Source organism: Schistosoma mansoni, assembly GCF_000237925.1.
Source record: "Schistosoma mansoni, WGS project CABG00000000 data, supercontig 0041, strain Puerto Rico, whole genome shotgun sequence".
NCBI lineage: Eukaryota > Metazoa > Platyhelminthes > Trematoda > Strigeidida > Schistosomatidae > Schistosoma > Schistosoma mansoni.
Genome location: NW_017386027.1, coordinates 1,211,511 through 1,230,390, shown reverse-complemented (window position 1 = coordinate 1,230,390; position 18,880 = coordinate 1,211,511). Strand labels below are relative to the sequence as shown.

Here is an 18,880-nt window from a genome sequence, read left to right as displayed (position 1 = left end):
TTTAGATGTTTAGCGCTTCATATACATTATAGCAATAGGTATATCTATCTGTGACTAAGTAGGTGAAATGAAAATAATATTAACCATTATGTGACGAAGTACGCATCATAGTTAAGATAAATATTCGTTTTTCAGGCTTCAATCCATGAATACCTAAAGCTTCTGCTTTGTCAAAGAGTGGGGAACAAATAATCTATGATATTTTTGACCTGATATTGTAAACAACTTTCATGTGGTTAAGTTGGACGATTAGGGTCACTTAAGTTGGAGGAAGAAAAACGTAGACTAGTAGATGAAAGCAGAGGCAAACAGACCAGAAAGTTTATCTTTCAAACATATGAAAATTAGATTGTGAATATCATTTTGATAATCATCACTCTTTATTAGAGATTATGTAGTCCGATTAAGTGACTGGCTTGTTGATTACTTCGTAAATAACTTGTTTACCGGACACTATGTAGTAAATTTCACTAAAGTTCTTTATTTGTTTACATTTGTAATCAGCCAATTCGTCAGACGCCCCCAAATGCCATGGTACGGCCAAGAGTGGAGATAGTCTGCTCTCCCTCTCGAAGTACTCTTACACGGCCACGCGTGTACTACAACTGTTAAAGAAGTCCTATTCACTGCCTTCTCGCGGTGGCAGTGGTGTTGTTTACGAAGTTGAGGGCACAGAAAGTGAATGTCCGCAGCTTCAACCCCGGGTTGGTGAACACAAAGGATCCACCCAGGGACGTTGGAAAACCCTGGTTCCAATGGTGGGCACGGGCTCCAGTATCCTGCGGGAACAAATGGCGTATGAACGTATTGTTTGTCACCGACTACCATGAGACTCCATCTGACTTTGCTCCACTGTCTTATTGATTAGACCTGTAGGTCAAAGTCTCGATGAGTGGCTACCTAAGAAAACCACTTGCATCGGTTTAGGCGCCCGAGGAGTATCCCTGCTGTAACACAAATCATTTTATTTGTGTGACGCATATATATTTTGTGCCTTTTTGTACCTTGAATAACAGTCTAATGATATTTGTAATGCTTTTCTCTCCCTTTAAATACAAAATGTTGCTCCAGGATTTGTCTTTGTCATCCCCTAGACTAATCAGAAATTTTAGTACTTAACTATGCCGACCACTTCACTTATCTTCATCAGTCTTGTAATCCTCTGATAAGTTGATGTCTGTCTAAATCTCCATTAGCTTTCTCTAACTGTCGTCAGTTATGGCGTAAGAGAAAATGTCTGTCTGCCAACTAAAAGATGAGTACACTGTACAGAAATTAACGTTATATTACTTTACGACTGAGAACATAACAACAAAAAACTATTCTATATATAACGCTCAACCCTAAATACAATTGGTTATTGCACAATTAACAATTAATCAAAGATAGTTAAATAAAAATCACTAAGCTATTAATGGAATTTCAGTCACATTACTAATTATTAATGTATATTTATTGTTAAGTGAGACATTTGCCCCCAAATGCCCTGGTACGGCTGAGAATGCGGAGAGTTCGCTCTCCCAATCGAAATGCTCTCATATGGTCACGTGTATATAGCCGCTACCAGGGAAGTCCTACTCACTACCTTCTCATACCACGGGTGTTGTTTACGAAATTGAGAGGACGAAAAGCGAATGTACGGCACTTTAACCGGGTTAGTGGACATGGAAAGTCCACCTAGGGGAGTTGGAAAACCACAGTTTCAAACCAATGGTGCACATGGGCTGGCTCCAGTATCCTGAGGGAACAAATGGCGTACGAACCAATTGTTGGTCACCGACTACCATGTGACTACATCTCCTCACAATGCTCCACTGCTTTATGGATCAGACCTTCATGTGAAAGGTTTGGGGTGTGGCCCTCTGAGTAAACCACCTGTTTCAGTTTGGGCACCTGAGCAGTATCGTAGCGCTCACACATATCAAATGAGATTTGTGTGGCGCATATATATCTAGTACATCCTTGTACCAATATTGGTGTGTTTAAATAAAATAATAAAAAAGTGAGACTATTGTTGTTATTTTTTTTCTTTTAAATTATAGAACATGATGAAAATATCTGGCTCTTCATCGAAATTCGGTTCTAATATGGCTTATCATCATTGTACATTACTTTTTGATGCAAATTTAAACAATTTATCTGAAGTACTAAAACCAACTTTTGTAAGTTATTCTCTTTTTCTGTTGTCTATATGTACGTATTTAGATATTGTAACTCATTTATCAAGTATTTGTATAATCAGATGGTGGTAGTCAATAAGAAACCCTGAACCTAGGTTTTGTGCTACTTGGCACTCATCAGCAAGGTGTACCTGTGATCTTGAGGTAACTGATGCTCTCTGATGGATTCGATCTCGTGTCACAGTCGGAGACGTTGCCACTGAGCTATTCGGGCTGCGGCTGACCTCCTGTAAGACTGAGATGTATTTACAATTGATTGGTCACTGGGTGGTGATCAATGTCATGTATGTCAGGTTCTTCTTATTGCAGACATATTGTTTATGTGAGCTAATTATATGCTTCTCTGGTGGACAGACGGTAGACTTCAAACTGTCTTAGTGTCGCTAAATGTCTCAGTCAGTCAGCTACAACATAGGACCAGGCACATATATGCATCGGTCCAAGTTGCCACACTTCATCAGCACGACAAGATGAACACTGGATTCATAGAAGTAGTTAATTTAGTGGTGGTAATATATAAAAGAAAGATTGTATATAAGGATATAGTATAGGAAGGAGGACAGATATGAGGCAACTTTAATCTCAAGGTTGAAGGGAAGATAAATAGTGTATACACCTACGCCATTGTGATCGATTCTGAGCCATGTCACACAGAGTCTCCAACCATTGGTTACGATAGTCGCATGAACAGCAACCAAGTAGTCTGCATCTACCAACATGGCTTTGACTAGAAGTTAGTGACTTCAAGCACTGATGCCACATTTTGGTTTGGCTGCCCCTAACTCTCTTCCAACCATCCCCAACACTAGTCAACATTGCGCGTCGTGGTAATCGGTGTTCAGGCATACGTAACACGTGGCCTAACCATCTCAGTCGATGAAGATTCATCACCTCATCAACTGATTTACCGTCATTCCTTAATACCCTGTGCCTAACCTTACTATTACTTAACCGGTGATCCCAGAAGATGCGAGCAATATTTCTAAGACATCTGTGGTCAAATATTAGTAATTTACGAGTATCTTCTACTCTGAATGGCCACGTTTCACAGCCGTAAAGTAGAACAGAGCGAACTTCTGTGCAGTATACTCGTCCCTTGATTGATAGACAGATATCTCGCCTTCGTCATAGGTGACGTAAGTTGGCAAAAGCCAAACGAGTAAATGTCTGTGATGCATAATTATCAGATCGTTGTTACTCAACTTAATTTTAAAGAATTTCTACAAAGTCACAGTATGTTTACTGGTTATTTAGAATAGGGTATAGACATTCCAAGATCATTCATGGAATCCCTTTAAGTCATAGGAGAAGTGTAGGTTTCCTAATATCCTTTCTCTATATGTTTACGCAACGTGTTTTAGTAAATTGAACTGAAAAACAATGTCACCAGTTAAATTCATGTGGTATTGTTTGTTTGAATCTTCCCACTGTTGTTTAGGACTGCAACTGGTCAGTCTCTTATTCGCCATATGTGCGTACTGTGCGTATTGCCTCTATATAGCCTTAATTCACAAGCGTTTGAAGCGAAAGGTACTGGGTTCGAGTCTCAGAGTGGACCTCAACTCTGAGATGCAAGTACATCCAGCTGACGAGTCTCAAATAGGACGAAACGCGCGTCCTGTATTCTACTGCTAGCCACTATTCATCTTTGCTTATAATGTCACCAGTTGCCTATATTGTTAGACTTTATTAATAACCATTCTTTATCATATGCTTCGGCCGTCTTATAAACGAAAGGTGAATATTGAATTCCAGTGTATATTTTACTCCGTCCTTTTTTACATTTAGTTTGAATTGTTTAACAGACATGCTGTAATAATGAAATAGTTTATTCTTTTTCACTCTCTAATTAAAACAAACTCTCTCTTACCATTAATAATATTATTCTCTCGACTGAAACTACTGCCTTGATGCGGTGATCGGGTTTCTATGTCGTGGTGATCTAATCGACCTGTATTGTCTAGAACACTCGTTCCTTTATGTTTTATTATTCCATACAGGTTAGTTTGAAAGTGATAAGACAAACTAACAACTTAAGGTCAGAGGATGTATTTATACTGTTCATTGTACAGGATTGTAACCGCATTAATATGTTTCAGATAATTAGCGTTTTGACCGATCGTGACTTATCATAACTGAAGGAGAGGGTAAGAAAAGGTATGACCTACAATTATCCACACCACGTCTTACCCCACTAATTTCCATCTGCGGCGATCAGGCCTTCAAAGTATGGAGCTGAGATATCAGAAACTACTCATAAAATGCACTATGAGTGGTCCCTGTTAGCTGTCGTTTAGGCTCTAGGATCATTCTCCTAGGTTGTTTAGCCAACATATGACTTGATTTCATCATTATATCGCTCAAGATAAAGTATCGTTCCACTGTTCGAGGAATCGAAAATTGACAAACATCCTCATACCTTTGACAGTACATGAAATCGTTTTGTTGACAATCAAATTCATTCTTCACTTCCTAATATCTCTTCTGTTTACCTTATTATTTATTTATTCATTTAAGCACATAAATATTGGTACAAAAGGGGCACCAGATACATATGCGCCACATAAATCTCATTCGATTTGCGTGAGGGTTGTGATACTACCCAGGTGGCCAAACTGAAGCAAGTGATTTTCTTAAGGGGCCACACCCGGAGCCTTTGACCTAAAAGTCTGATCCACAAGGCAGTGGAGTATCGTGAGGAGATGCAGTTTCATGGTAGATGGTGACCAACAATTGATTCATACTCCCTTTGTTCTCTCAGGATACTGGAGCTCATGTGCACCATTGGTTTGGAATTGGGGTTTTCCAACTCCCCTAGGTTGTCTTTCCATGTCCACCAACCCGGTTAAAGCATCGGACATTCGCTTTTCGTCCTCTCAATTTCGTAAACAACACCCGTGGTATGAGAAGGTAGTGAGTAGGACTTCCCTGGTAGAGACTATATACGCGTGACCATGTGAGAGAATTTGGAGAGGGAGAGCGGAATCTCCCCACTTTTGGCCGTACTAGGGCATTTGGTGACTTACCCCTATCAACTTTTGTCATTTATAGATTAAAAATACTCTGATAATTACAGTTTAATGAATACTTTGTTTTTAACAACCTCAGATCTATAAACTCCAACTAATAAGGCTCATTTTCCTGAGTCATTATTTGATAACCATTAACTAATCAATCAATTGGTCAGCAATATAGGATCTGGTACTAATACACATTGACCTGAATAGTTACTGACAAAATGAGAAGTAATGAGATTTGAAACTTGACTCGAATATTGTTTGACTTGGAAACTGAAAAAATGACACATACACACACACACACTCGATTAATCTTTTCAACGAAGTTAATGAAGTGGGTGGTATTATATTGAAAGAAAACTATTGTTAATAATACCATTCTACATAATACAACAAATCAATGAAATTTTGAATTACCTTGACAATACTGGTTCTAAGATTATCTCTTTGATAAGCTCATAAAAGTAAGTTGATATTGTTATTAAGATCATGAATGGATCAATGTTAGACCACGATTAGAAACCTGGAAACATTGAACGATCGTTTCATCCTAGTATAGGGCTCCTCAGTAGTGCGCATCCACGATCCCGCACGCGAGATTCGAGCCCAAAACCTTCGGTCTCGTGCACGAACACTTAACCTCTAGACCACTGAGCCGGTATCCAACGATGGGTAACTGCCTCACATCCGACACGGTTGAATTCCACTGGTCACGGCTTCTCATTAGGACTTCGATCATTAACTTTCGAAGCTAGTCACCGAGTGAGTATATGATAATTATTAGTATAGAGTTATGGAGTGTTATATCTCAAACTTAGATTTCTTAGTCGGTCGCGTAATACTTGAGCACTAGAACGCTAGAACGCTCCCAAGTCATAAAAGCAGAAGACAAGTAGAAGGAATGTTATTCTGGAACAGTATCGATTATGGTACAAAATTGTCAGGTATTTATAGTTTTTAGTAGAAACGAAATCATCATTATAGTTATCCAATCCGCACACAGGGAGTTATCAGCATTGTTCAAAAGGGAAGCTATACATAGTGATTCTAGAATATTCTTCCCAAAGCCGATTTGATGAAATATGTCCGACTCTTTCTGGTCTTCTTAGAGCTTCCTCGACTTCACTTATGGATCATCCTCACATGGAGATTGTTGAGTTTTAAGTGAGATGATAAACTGAATTGATATTTGTTTAATTAGGTCATCTGTAAATTAGACACACTGAAGTAAAATGTATTTTACAGTTGATCAAATAGTTTTAAATATCATAGTAATCAAATTACTCAATAGATTAGTGAGTAAGTTCGTGTTTATTATAAATTAATAACCTAAGTATTGCTAGCAACAAAATGGATAAACAAATACTATAACAAAATGACTGTTCATTAATAATTTCTGATTTCCAAAGATACCATCTTAACTATGATCATTATCCATAATAAATAATATTTACAAATTAAAATTATTATTCATGAAACCTCTATATCAAATAATAGTCGAAAGGGGTTTTGTAGAGATTTTAGTAATTTCCTAGTTGAATTCATTAGTCAATTAAAGCTAGACTACCGTGAAAAACCTGGAAGCACTGGACGGCCGTTTCATCCCTGTATGGGACTCCTCAGAAGTGAGCATCTACGATCCCGCGTCGCGGGATATTTCCTGGAGTTCTAGTGAGAAGCAATGACCAGTGGAGTTCAACCAGGTCTGTTGTGAGATACTAACTCACTGAAAACAATGATAAACTGTTGCTCAATTTCGTGGATCATTTAAAGTTAGACATTAACACCGTTGGATGCTGGCTCAGTGGTTTAGAGGTTAAGCGCTCACGCGCGAGACTGATTGGTTCTGGATTCGAATCTCGCGAGGTGTGATCGTGGATGCGCACTACCAGTGAGCAGTCCCACAATAGGAAGAAACGGCTGTCCAGTGCTTCCAAGTTTTCCATGGTGGTCTAACTTCAACTAACTCATGAATTCAACTATAAAATAATAGTTGATTTATTTAATTAAGATTATGGAGATTGGTTTACTTTTTAATTATAATCCTTATTAGCTTGGAGTCTATTTTTGAAAGATAACTAATTTGTCATGGATTTAGTCTATTTAGCATTATATATCCATGAACATTATAGAGTTGTAAGCTGATATAGCAAGTGAATAGCTTAATCAGTTGGATTGTGATTGAGATATGAAATTAATCTTTTTTTCTCAATCATATATGACATACATTTGTAACATCATGAGAAGGATTGTAGGTGCTTAATTGTATAATATTGTATTCATGTGTTCATATAGTGACTTAATGAATTAATATTGTTAAATGTAACTTAGATCAAATTTGATTGTTAATCTAACTGTAAATAGCCTCCAAATGCCCTGGTACGGCCGAGAGTGGGGAGAGTCCTCTCTCCCTCTCGAAATGCTCTCACATGGTCACGCGTATACAGCCTCTGTCAGGGAAGTCCTACTCACTGTCTTACAGTGGCGGAGGTGTTGTTTACGAAAGTGAGAAGACGAAAAGCGAATGTCTGGCGCTTTAACCGGTTTGGTGAACACGGAGAGTTCATCTAGGGGAGTTGGAAAACCCTCATTCCAAACCAATAATGCACACGGGCTCCAGTATCCTGAAGGAACAAATGTTGTACGAATCAATCGTTGGTCTTCGTCTCCCATGGGACTGCATCTCCTCACGATGCTCCACTGCCTTGTGGATCAGATCTTTAGGTTAAAGGTTCCGGATGTGGCACCCTAAGAAAACCACTTGGTTCAGTTTGGCACCTGGGTAGTATCATAGCCTTCATACAAATCAAATGAGATTTGTGTGGCGCACATATATCTGGTGCTTTTTGTACCAATATTTATGTGTTTAAATAAATAATAAGTAAAGATCATATAAATTGTGATTCATTCTTTAATGATTTCGACTTATTTTGAAAGTCAAATAAAACCTGGTGTAGATTACTTATATCCACATAAGTAGTATGTAACGATGGTCAGGCATTAAATATATTTCAGTAGAATGATCGATAAGGAAGGAACTAGAACGGAACGCAATCGGTATGAGAATGTATGAACAATAATGATCGGAGACGATGAACTGATATTTGCAGAAGGAACAGTCAACATTGAGACGACTGATTGATAGTTTGCAAATAAACTGTTTACTGTATGGTTGTCAGATTTTAGTGAAATAGTCTGTAATTTTGTGCTCACATACATCCGATTTTCCCTACTCCTGTTCTTGTTCGTTACACATCAGTCTTAGGTTTACGCAGTTCTCTTATGTACAAGTTGTTGTGTAGATTTAGTCTGGAATTATTAGAAGAGATTACGAAATCAAATCGAGAGTTCATTCAGCAAGATGCACTATATAATTAACTTATTCTTCACGTACTTATGTATGAGCTAAACCATAAACACGAGAGGTTATGATACTATTCAGTTGTCAAAACCAAAAGATCCGAAAGAAACTAAAAGAACATAAACCCCCAATTCATTTAGTATTCTTTGTTTGAATTTTCCCCATTGATTTTTAGGACTGCAACTGGTCAGTCTCTTATTGGCATATGTGCATACTATGCGTATTGCCTCGATATAGCCTTAATTCACAAGCATTATAAGGAAAGATGAATAGTGGCTAGCAATGGAATCCGGTTTGACTCGCCTCTCGTCTTATTTGGGACTCTTCAACTGAATGTACCTGCATCTCAGAGTTGATGTTCACTCTGGGACTAGAACCCAGTACCTTTCGCTTCAAACGCCATTGTGTTATCCACTCAGCTACTGAGTTCTGATAGCCACTTGCTTGTGTCAAGTGAATAGCGCGATGGCGTTTGAAGAGAATGGTACTGGGTTCGAGTCCCAGAGTGAACATCAACTCTGAGATGCAGGTACATCCAGTTGACGAGTCCCAAATAGGACGAAGTGGCGCGCGTCAAACTGGATTCCACTGCTACCCACTATCCATCTTTGCTTATAATGATTAAGTTTGTTTATAATTATATAAATTCTAATGTATTTTGTTTATTATGTTTCTTCTTTTCAGGTAAATTTAAAAACCAAAGCAACTGATAGTATTCGAAGTCCAGTGAAAAATTTAAATTTAAATATTGAATTACTTTTAAATTCAATAATTGAAAATGGTTTAAAATGGATATCTGAAGTAATGATAATCTTTTATTGTATATTTTGATAAGTTTTACCTTATTGAACTCTATACTTGGTTCCTAAGCTAGTCTCATAACCCCCAAGCTAAAACTACTCAACAACGTGAACATGAGAGAAAGGGAGTAATATATGTGAGAAAAACTTTACTCCAAAGGTTCATTTACGTACATTAGATAAAGGGTTTTAATAGTATTTTAGAGGTCCTTGGGTTTTCCTGAGAATTCCGGAATGCTACTAAACATAGTAGCAGTATAATAATCAGCCAATGAGAAACTCGACATATGACTTTTCACTTTCGTGAATTTTTTTTTAGTTTTACTTTTTACTTACGCCTGTTACCCCTCGTGGAGTAGCATAGGCCGCTCACCAGCATTCTCCATCCAACTTTGTCCAGGGCAATCCTTTCCAGTTCCTTCCAATGATTATTCATTCTTTTCATATCTGCTTCTATTTCCCAGCGTAATGTGTTCTTTGGCCTTCCTCTTTTCTGCTTTCCTTCCGGATTCCAAGTTAGGGATTGCCTTGGTGATTTCCTTAATGTATGTCCTATCCACTTCCAACGTTTTTTCCTAATTTCCTCTTCAGCTGGAAGCTGCTTTGTCCTCTCCCATAAAACGTTGTTGCTGATAGTATCCGGTCAGTGAATGTTGAGTGTTTTGCGTAAACAGCTGTTTATAAATACTTGTACCTTCTTGACGATGGATGTAGTAGTTCTCCACGTCTGAGCTCCGTACAGTAGGACTGTCTTGACGTTCGTATTGAAGATTCTCACTTTGAAGTACAGTAGGACTGATTGAATAAAATGCTTCTTATTGTTTCCTGAACCTTTCTTATCTTGTGCGAGAAGTTTTCTGGATCACCCCAACATATTTTAAATCATAATATTTAATTGTAAATAGATGTTTATTTTTCTTATATATTGAGTTCACTGTTAATAAAACCTAATCTACTTAGATGATGAATAAATCTCGGTTGATTGTCATCATTTTATTTAGTAGTTTTTTTGTTGACTATCACTTATTTGAGTAGTATTGCTAGTACTACTTACTTACTTATGCCTGTTACTCCCAATGGAGCATAGGCCGCCGACCGGCACTCTCTCATGGGCCTTCTTTTCTAGTTCTATCCAGTTTTTATTCATTCTTCTCATGTCTGTCTCTATTGTAGCAATTTGAATCGATGTATGTTTGTGTTTGTGTTCTACAATGCTTATGATTAACTGATTGATTGACTAGTTAAACGGTAGATTTTATTAACATTCTCTAGAAAGATAACAAAAACTTCACAATTAAATCGTACATCTAAAAAAGGAACACTTTTTCATCAGTACTATACCACTGTAATCGATTTCAAGTAAATACATCCATATATGTCAGGTGTTAGTTATTACTTTCATTTTGTAAACCACGTTATTCGTTTAACTCAGCTCTGAGTAGATAATGAATCATGATTTTTCCAAGAGTCTGTTAGATATAGTTATTGTTTTCCATTGAAATTATGAACCGATCAAGGTTAGACCATCATCGAAAGTCTGGAATTCCTGAAAGGCTATTAAGTCCTAGTACGGGACTCTTTAGTTATCTCTATTCACGACCCTGTAACTTAGAATCAAGTCCAAAACTTTCAGCATCGCGCTCAAACGCTTAACCTTTAGACTACTGAGTTGGCATCCAACGGTTCTGGAATAATTGTAGTCAGACCTGTATATCATTAAATCTTTACTCAATCGTCTAGAGGCTAAGTGTTACCGAACGTTCTGGGTTCGATGCCAGGTCTCAGAGTCGGACATACGTACTGTTGAGTAATCATATATTGGGACAAAACGGCCATCCAGTGATTTCATGTTTCAATGCTTATCTAACTTAGATTAGTTCGTGATCTTGATAAAATATTGATAACTATACTGATATATGGTGTCAACTCATAGATTCAATAAATTTTATCTAGATCAGTGTAAAGCTATTTAATCGAGGCTATTACAATGTAAGGAACTAATGATCAATAACAAATCTAGATGATAATGACGCACTCCATGGATATTACATTAAGTAATGAGAACCTTACCACTTCTACTACTACGCTATATGCTGTTCATTGCATACTTTCTGACACCTTTCTTCTTTTCCCCTTGATTTGCGAATTTTGTTTTAGTTGTGTAGCACTTAAGAGTGGAAAAAACAGTAATCTACTCGCTGCTACGTTCAGTGTTTTACCTTCTCGTTTATCTATCTATCTATACTACCTAAATGAATTATCGTTAGTTATTTATAGTTACCACGTAACGGGTTAGTACATCCATGTAAAAAGCATACTGTATTCAGTAACACCACTGGTCAACCGAAAGAGTGAATTTTCAAAATGAATGTGATTACCACTGAACAAGAGTCAGTCAGTCAGCTACAGCGTAGGACCAGGCACATTTATGCATCGGTTCGAGTTGCCATACCTCCATAGCACAACAAGATGAACACCGACCGTTGCTGCTACCCTGACGTGGTGGTCGGGCTTGACTATCGTGATGAACCAATCGACCTATACTGGCTGGAACAATCGCTCCTCAAGGTCCTACCATGCCAGATAGGTCGGTTGAAGAGCGGTAAGACTAAAAGCAGCAAACCCAAGGTCTGAAGGCGAAGTCGTACTGCTGACTGTACAGAGGTGTGACGGCAGTAAGGTGTTTCCTTCAGACGACCAGCATAACAGCGATGCTGCCTTCCCACAAGGAGGGGTTGGGTTGGAAAATGTCGACCCTAAAAATGCACACCTCGCCTTATCCCACGGATATCGGTCTCCGGCTGTAAGGTCCCAACGAGTACGGAGCTAACACAAAAACTACCCGCAAAAAGATCGTGCGTGACCAGCTTCAAGCAGTTGTCCTTTGGGCACTGCGGTGACGCTCTCAGGTCATTAAGACCACTTCTAATCCAGTTTTCCTCTCAGGTACCTCTAGGAGAAATTTTCCACGGTGTGGGCAACCGGGAAGTGATAACTGCCCTAATACCTCTAACAGCATTCAAGATTACTGTATTGATAATCAATCTCCTTCTTCACTTCCTACTATTCCTTTTACCTCGACTTTCAACACTGAACAAGAACTAATATTAAACACAGAAATATACTAAATCTGGCATGGAACAAATTGAATAAGATCGTATTTTCTTAGTTCTGTCTCCTCCTCCTCCTAGCTTAGTATGAATATTCAAAGGTTCAACCATTATTCTTATATAGAACGAAATTTTGTTTTTCTTTTATTCATTAAAATACTACTAAACTACTAAATCCTAGTTCAGTAGTATACAATCATTTTGAATAAGAACATTGTTTTGTTTTTTCCGCCAATAGAACGATTCAATTACATCTAACCCTATGGTAACCAAAATATTTGAAGGTCAAGAAGATCAATTTATTCATTCCATCAAAGATTTTCAACAAGGATTAGCATTATCACAAACATGGTCATGGATTTATGGTCATTCACCAAGTTTTCAATTAACATTAGAAAATTATGAACCTAATCTATCTAATCTTACTAATCAATTTGGTTCCATTGTGATAGATTTTAGCCGTGGTGGAATCTTTCAATCTATCTATTTTGATCATTCTCAAAATGGTAATGTAGATCCTTCATTGAATGATTTTTTATCCGAGATAACTCTGCATCTTCATGGTGCAGAATGTCGAACACATTCATGGGATTTTATCTTGGATCAATTTGTATTTAAAAAATTCATTCAATTGAATGGTGAAAATATGTCCGATGAACAATGGTTAATCATTAAGGCATTAAAAAGAATTTCTAGTCTATTTTAATATAATTTTTAACTTTTATTGAAACCTATTATGTATAAGAGTACTTTGTCTTTCATATGCTCGAAGAAAGTACAGTCGGATAATACATCATATTGGTCTTTATTGACTCAGGACCAAGTTTTATTGATGGATATGATCATCGGAGGTTTGTGTGATCGAGTTTTCTAGTTTATATCACTGATCTTAGTGATGTGAGAAAGCAGTGAGTAGGACTTCCCTCAGAGAGACTGTGTACGCGTGGGCATGTGAGAGCATTTGGAGAGGGAGAGCGGACTCTCCCGACTCTCGGCCGTACCAGGGTATTTAAGGAGCAGTGTCGACATCATGAGGCCTCGCCTCAGTAATGGGCATCCATGACTTCACCGGTGATCGAAGCCAGGACATTCAGATGCTGCGATAAGCTCCTTACATGTTTCTAACTTCAATCGATTTTTCATATTATGCAACTCATCAGATATGCTTAAACTTTACTAGTTGTGGTGCCTCCCTAGAACTAAACTTTTCTTTTGTGAATTAATGTGGACTGCGTGGTCTGAATGTTAAACATTCATCAGGAGCCGTGAAGGTCAATTGTTCTGTATCTTGTAGAGTCACAATATAAAACTCGGAATTATTACCAACATTTGACATCAGTCCATGAAGTCATGGACTCTTAAAATGAGACGTCCAGGTAGTTGTTAACTGCCCGGCTGCGTACTGCATGATTATCGTGACCAGTGTTACAGATGGTGGATGATTTGAATCGAAATCGGGCACTTTAACCGGGTTGGTGGACACGGAAATTACACCTAGGAAAGTTGGAAAACCCTGATTCCAAACCAATGGTGCACATGGACTCTAGTATCTTGAAAGAACAAATGGCATATGAATCAATCGTTGGTCATCGACTACCATGGGACTGCATCTCCTCACGATGCTCCACTGCCTTGTGGATCAGATCTTCAAGTCAAAGATTTGGGCAGTATCACAGCCCTCGCACAAATGAAATGAGATTTGTGTGGCGCATATGTATCTGGTGCTTTCTTGTATTTATGTGTTTAAATAAATAAACCATTTTAATGGCCGATACTGTTTTACTAAGTTTGAGTGAAACATAAATCTAAGGAGTGCCTTAAAATTCCATCTTGAGAATCTGTACCTTTAAGCTTGTAGCAGTAATAACGATGAATACAGACTACAGAAGAATCCAGACATTCGACTACTTTTTAGTCAATTCAGTTCAAAGGAATTCAAAGTTAAGATCGTTTATTACTTTACACTGATGAATTATCATCTCTACTGTTCCGCAGTATTAAACAGCTAAAAAACCCTCTTGCTTGGAAACTTACTCAAGTTTCTTGTGAACTATGACACAATTAACATTCGATATTTGGAAAAAAACGATAATCATTGATTAGTCACCAGTTCTGATTGATTGACTATCCATTGATAAGTTAGGTTATTAATTAATAGCTAATACATATATGTGTTTATTCATATAATCACCACTCCTATGAGAGGTCGGTCGAATCCCGAGTCGCTCAGTGGTAACGTTTTGGGTGACAAGTTCGAATCGCAAATACCGCTCTACTGACCAGTACCAATCAATCTGAAACCTCAAGTCTAAATTCTTTTAACAAAACTAAATCTCTCTTTTCAAATGCATATCGTTTGAAAATTGATTCATTAATTAAGTACAAAGGCACTTGATAGCGTTTTCGTCCTAATAGGAAAATGTTCTGATGTATGACCCTACAAATGAGTGAATGCATAGCGCTCGAATATTGTGACCATCGATTCATATTTTCAACTTTAAACAATACACAATATGATTCGGTCTCCACCCAATATCAACAGTAGATGGTAGCCACTTCTTTTTCACTTGATTGACCCAACAAATTAGGCTGCCGGCTCAGCGGTCTATCGGTGAGCTGCTCTGGTGCGAGACTGGTAAGTCCTGGGTTCGAATCTCGCAAGGCGAGACCGTAAATGCGCACTGCTGAGGAGTCCCATAATAGGACGAAGAAACCGTCGTCCAGTGCTTTCAGGTTTTCCATCGTGGTCTAGCTTCAATTGCCTCATGAAAAATAAGACCTTCACACAATCATATATATCAACGATCAGTGTGAATCACACAAAGGTTACCATGGATATTCTTACAATCAACTATTGACAGCTTTAACTCCTCAACAGTAACAAAAAACGTAAGGACTCAAGACATTTTTACTCAATGGTAGACAAATTAACAAGACATCAAAAAGAAAAGACAAGGTAAACACTTACATACACACAAAAGAAAAATTATTCAACAATTAAAGGAGCAAATCAAGAAAGTAATCAGGAAAAGAAAAAAAAGTATAAGTATAGTATCCAACTGGCGAAAAGACACAATTCGAATGGATTAGCAGATATACATCAATATGTAGAAAAACAAGAACCAATTTGATTCATGGAACAAACATAACGAGATCGATCACAAGGTGTATACTACTTACATTCAAGATATACAAAGTTATTTACTTCATACCATTGACCAACACAAATAATGATAGAATTTAATATAGATTTAGCAATATACTACTAATGATAAATAGACTACTGATATACAATGAAAAAAACTATTGACGAATAGACCTACACAGTGAGATATCTCTCTTATTATATCAAGCCCTTTGGAACTCTATGCAATAATTATTCAAAGTCAATAAATAAATGCTATGAAACAGTCGAAGTAGTTCAAGAGTAAAGAGGCCATCAAAGGATGACAAATATCAAACGAAGAAAAAAGAAATGTGGAATATCAAAGGTGTATGGAATGTTTATCATCCATTACTGGAAACAATATATGGATCAATAATTCTGAATAAAGATATTGAGAACCTTCATGACAACACTGGTTACAACTATAATTGGAAATAGTGAAAGTAGTAAGTAAGTTAGGAGGACAGAGCATTATGAAGCATTAAAAAGCAAGTCCGTATACAAAATAAAAACCCACTTTGTATATACTTACTACATATTTATCATGATATGTATATTAAAGGGAGATAGAGAGGGAGAGCAACAATGATTCCAAATACAAAATGTTTTGATCATTGGGGAAAAAAATAGAGTAAAAGGCATGATTTGAGATCTGAGATTTACCGCACACACACACACACACAAGCCGATTAATACAAGATGAGAGAGTAGGAACGAGGATCATAAGTAAAGTCGTTTTGTTGTTGTTGTTAATGATAATGATATGTAATTACATGCTTATAAAAATAAGACAGAATATATACGATATGGTTGTGATAATACTACTACTACTACTAGCCAAGTGTAACGATGGCAACAAACATAAATTAAATTACAAAAGTTTAAGGCACAATTTTCCAAATGATAATCATTAGCAAATAGATCAAGAAGAGGAAAGGGAAATTGATGAATTCGTGAGATTTGGGCCGCTGATATGTATGTGTATACCATGTTTGTTTGGTTTACAATGAAGACTGGATCTAACAGTCTTATGGAAAGAAATTTATAAACAGTCAACGTATCAAAATAATCGGGCGAGGGGGTGGTTCTTTTTCAAGTAAGTAAATAGATGAAAATAATTGTTTGATTGGTTGATCGTAATCTTGACATTATACAAAACCGGAAATAACAGAAAGAGGTAACAAGAGTTATATACTATGATTGTAGAATACATATTAGGTAAGTTGATACTGGATAATTCATTAATGTTGATGATGAATTGAACGTTTTGGAGTAATTAATTTATCCATTGAAAAAGGAACTATTAATGATGCTTCTTGCATAGTGACTTGTTGTTTTCTATACAGAAATAGAAAATACAAAAAAGGAATTAATGTCATAGAAGATTTAAGTTAGTCACATACGTGTGTGTTTACATATATAAATAAATATAACTTCATTCTACAGATCACGCGGATCTCAACCAAGTAGTCTGCATCTGCCAACATGGCTCAGACTAGAAGTTAGTGACTTCAAACACTGATGCCATGTTTTGGTTTGGCCGCCCCTAACTCTCTTCCAACCATCCTCAATACTAGTCATCATAGAGCGTCGTGGTAATCGGTGTTCAGGCATACGTAACACGTGGCCCAACCATCTCAGTCGATGAAGATTCATAACTGTTATGTCTCGTAGGTTGAACGCTATATTCGGATCCTAGCTATTCGGATAACCCCAGGCTAGCACTACTCAGCGACTTGAAAGACCAGTAAGAAGACACGAGTAACGGAGAAATCACTTTACTACAAGGTTCAATTATGTACAGAAAAACAGGGGTTTTATAGTAGCTAAAAGGCCTTGAGATCCCATAGTAACAGTATGTTAACAGCCAATCAGGACCTTGTTATTTTAGTAGCATTTTAGTAGCATAGCTTCTAACTAATCGCTGATTGGTTGGTCTCTTTATGAGCCTCTCTGGAGGCTCTGATAGAGTTTATTGTAAGCCGATCTAACATAACCTCATCAACTGATTTACCATCGTTCCCTGATACCCTGCGTCTAACCTCACTATTACTTACCCGGTGATCTTAGCAGATGCGAGCAATATTACTAAGGCATATGTGGTCAGAAGGTGAAACATATCTTCGCTTATTTAGGATTCGTCAGATCAATGGAACCTGCAACTCACTCATTGTTGATGTTCACACTGAGACTCAAACTGAATACCTTTCATTTTAAACGTTAACGCATTACCCAATGAGTTTTTTTAAGCAAAAGGTACTGGATAAAAATCCAAATTTTAATATCAATATCGGGATTTAGGTATATCCAAATGATGAGTCTCGAATAGGACAAAACACAGGCCCTGAAATCTATTTCTCGGTCAGTCAGACAGCTACAACGTAGGACCAGGCACATATATGCATCGGTCCAAGTTGCCATACCTCGTTAAAACAACAAGATGAACACCGGATTCATAGAAGTAGTTAATTTAGTGGTGGTAGTATATAAAAGATAGGTTGTATATAAGGATATAGTATAGGAAGGAAGACAGATATGAAGCAATTTTAATCTCAAGGTTTAAGGGGAGATAAAGAGTGTATACACCTACGCCATTGTGATCGATTCTGAGCCATGTCACCCAGAGTCTGCATCTACCAACATGGCTCCGACTAGACGTTGGTGACTTCAAGCACTGATGCCACGTTTTGGTTTGGTCGCCACTAACTTTCTTCCAACCATCCTTATGTTTGATTACAATGAAGTGTTCAACAGAAAGCATAAACATAACTATGTGGCAAATACATCATTAGTAGAGCCAATGCAATAATAATTCACATATAGTCCCAGTGTTTGATAATGGAATAACGACAGTTTTTTAGTGTTATAACTATAAACTATCTGTGTTGCACTACCTCTAGGGCTGCTACAAAGAAGTGAAAAACTGACAGATGTCAGTTCTGTACAGCTTTATCCCATACCATAGCGCCATGACATAAACTGACCACTTCTCTGTTTTTTCCAAACAGTCCTAGAGTTAGTAAATAATCTACGACGTGGAATCCGTCGGGACGACGTTCCTAGCACGTTTCTGAACCCATCTAAGCCGTTTTTCAAGATGATGACACTAATCGAATTGACGTTACTGTGCCTAAACACACGTTGCTGACTCTTTCCATTACTAATATGATATTGTCATTTAAAGTCAGCAATTATTCAGATGCAACGATGATCCAATACTGTGAGTTCCCTTACAGGTTTCACAAA

The 18,880-nt window shown here is 37.4% G+C and overlaps 2 protein-coding genes across 2 annotated transcripts in view; one reads left to right on the top strand and one right to left on the bottom strand.

Annotated features, from left to right (window-relative positions):
- The window catches only part of Smp_086960 (lipoate-protein ligase, putative), a gene marked incomplete at both ends in the record, with an annotated part of 17,148 nt that extends 1,076 nt beyond the window's left edge, over positions 1 to 16,072 (top strand). The window contains 3 exons of the mRNA XM_018790688.1: positions 2,043 to 2,162; positions 12,707 to 13,131; positions 15,880 to 16,072. Coding sequence (XP_018646083.1) covers positions 2,043 to 2,162; positions 12,707 to 13,131; positions 15,880 to 16,072 — 738 coding nt within the window. The remainder of the gene's footprint in view (positions 1 to 2,042; positions 2,163 to 12,706; positions 13,132 to 15,879) is intronic.
- Positions 16,073 to 16,566: 494 nt separating this feature from the next.
- The window catches only part of Smp_169430 (cell polarity protein), a gene marked incomplete at its 5' end in the record, with an annotated part of 70,310 nt that continues 67,996 nt past the window's right edge, over positions 16,567 to 18,880 (bottom strand). Inside the window, one exon of the mRNA XM_018790686.1 lies at positions 16,567 to 16,972. Coding sequence (XP_018646082.1) covers positions 16,876 to 16,972 — 97 coding nt within the window. The 3' untranslated portion in view covers positions 16,567 to 16,875. The remainder of the gene's footprint in view (positions 16,973 to 18,880) is intronic.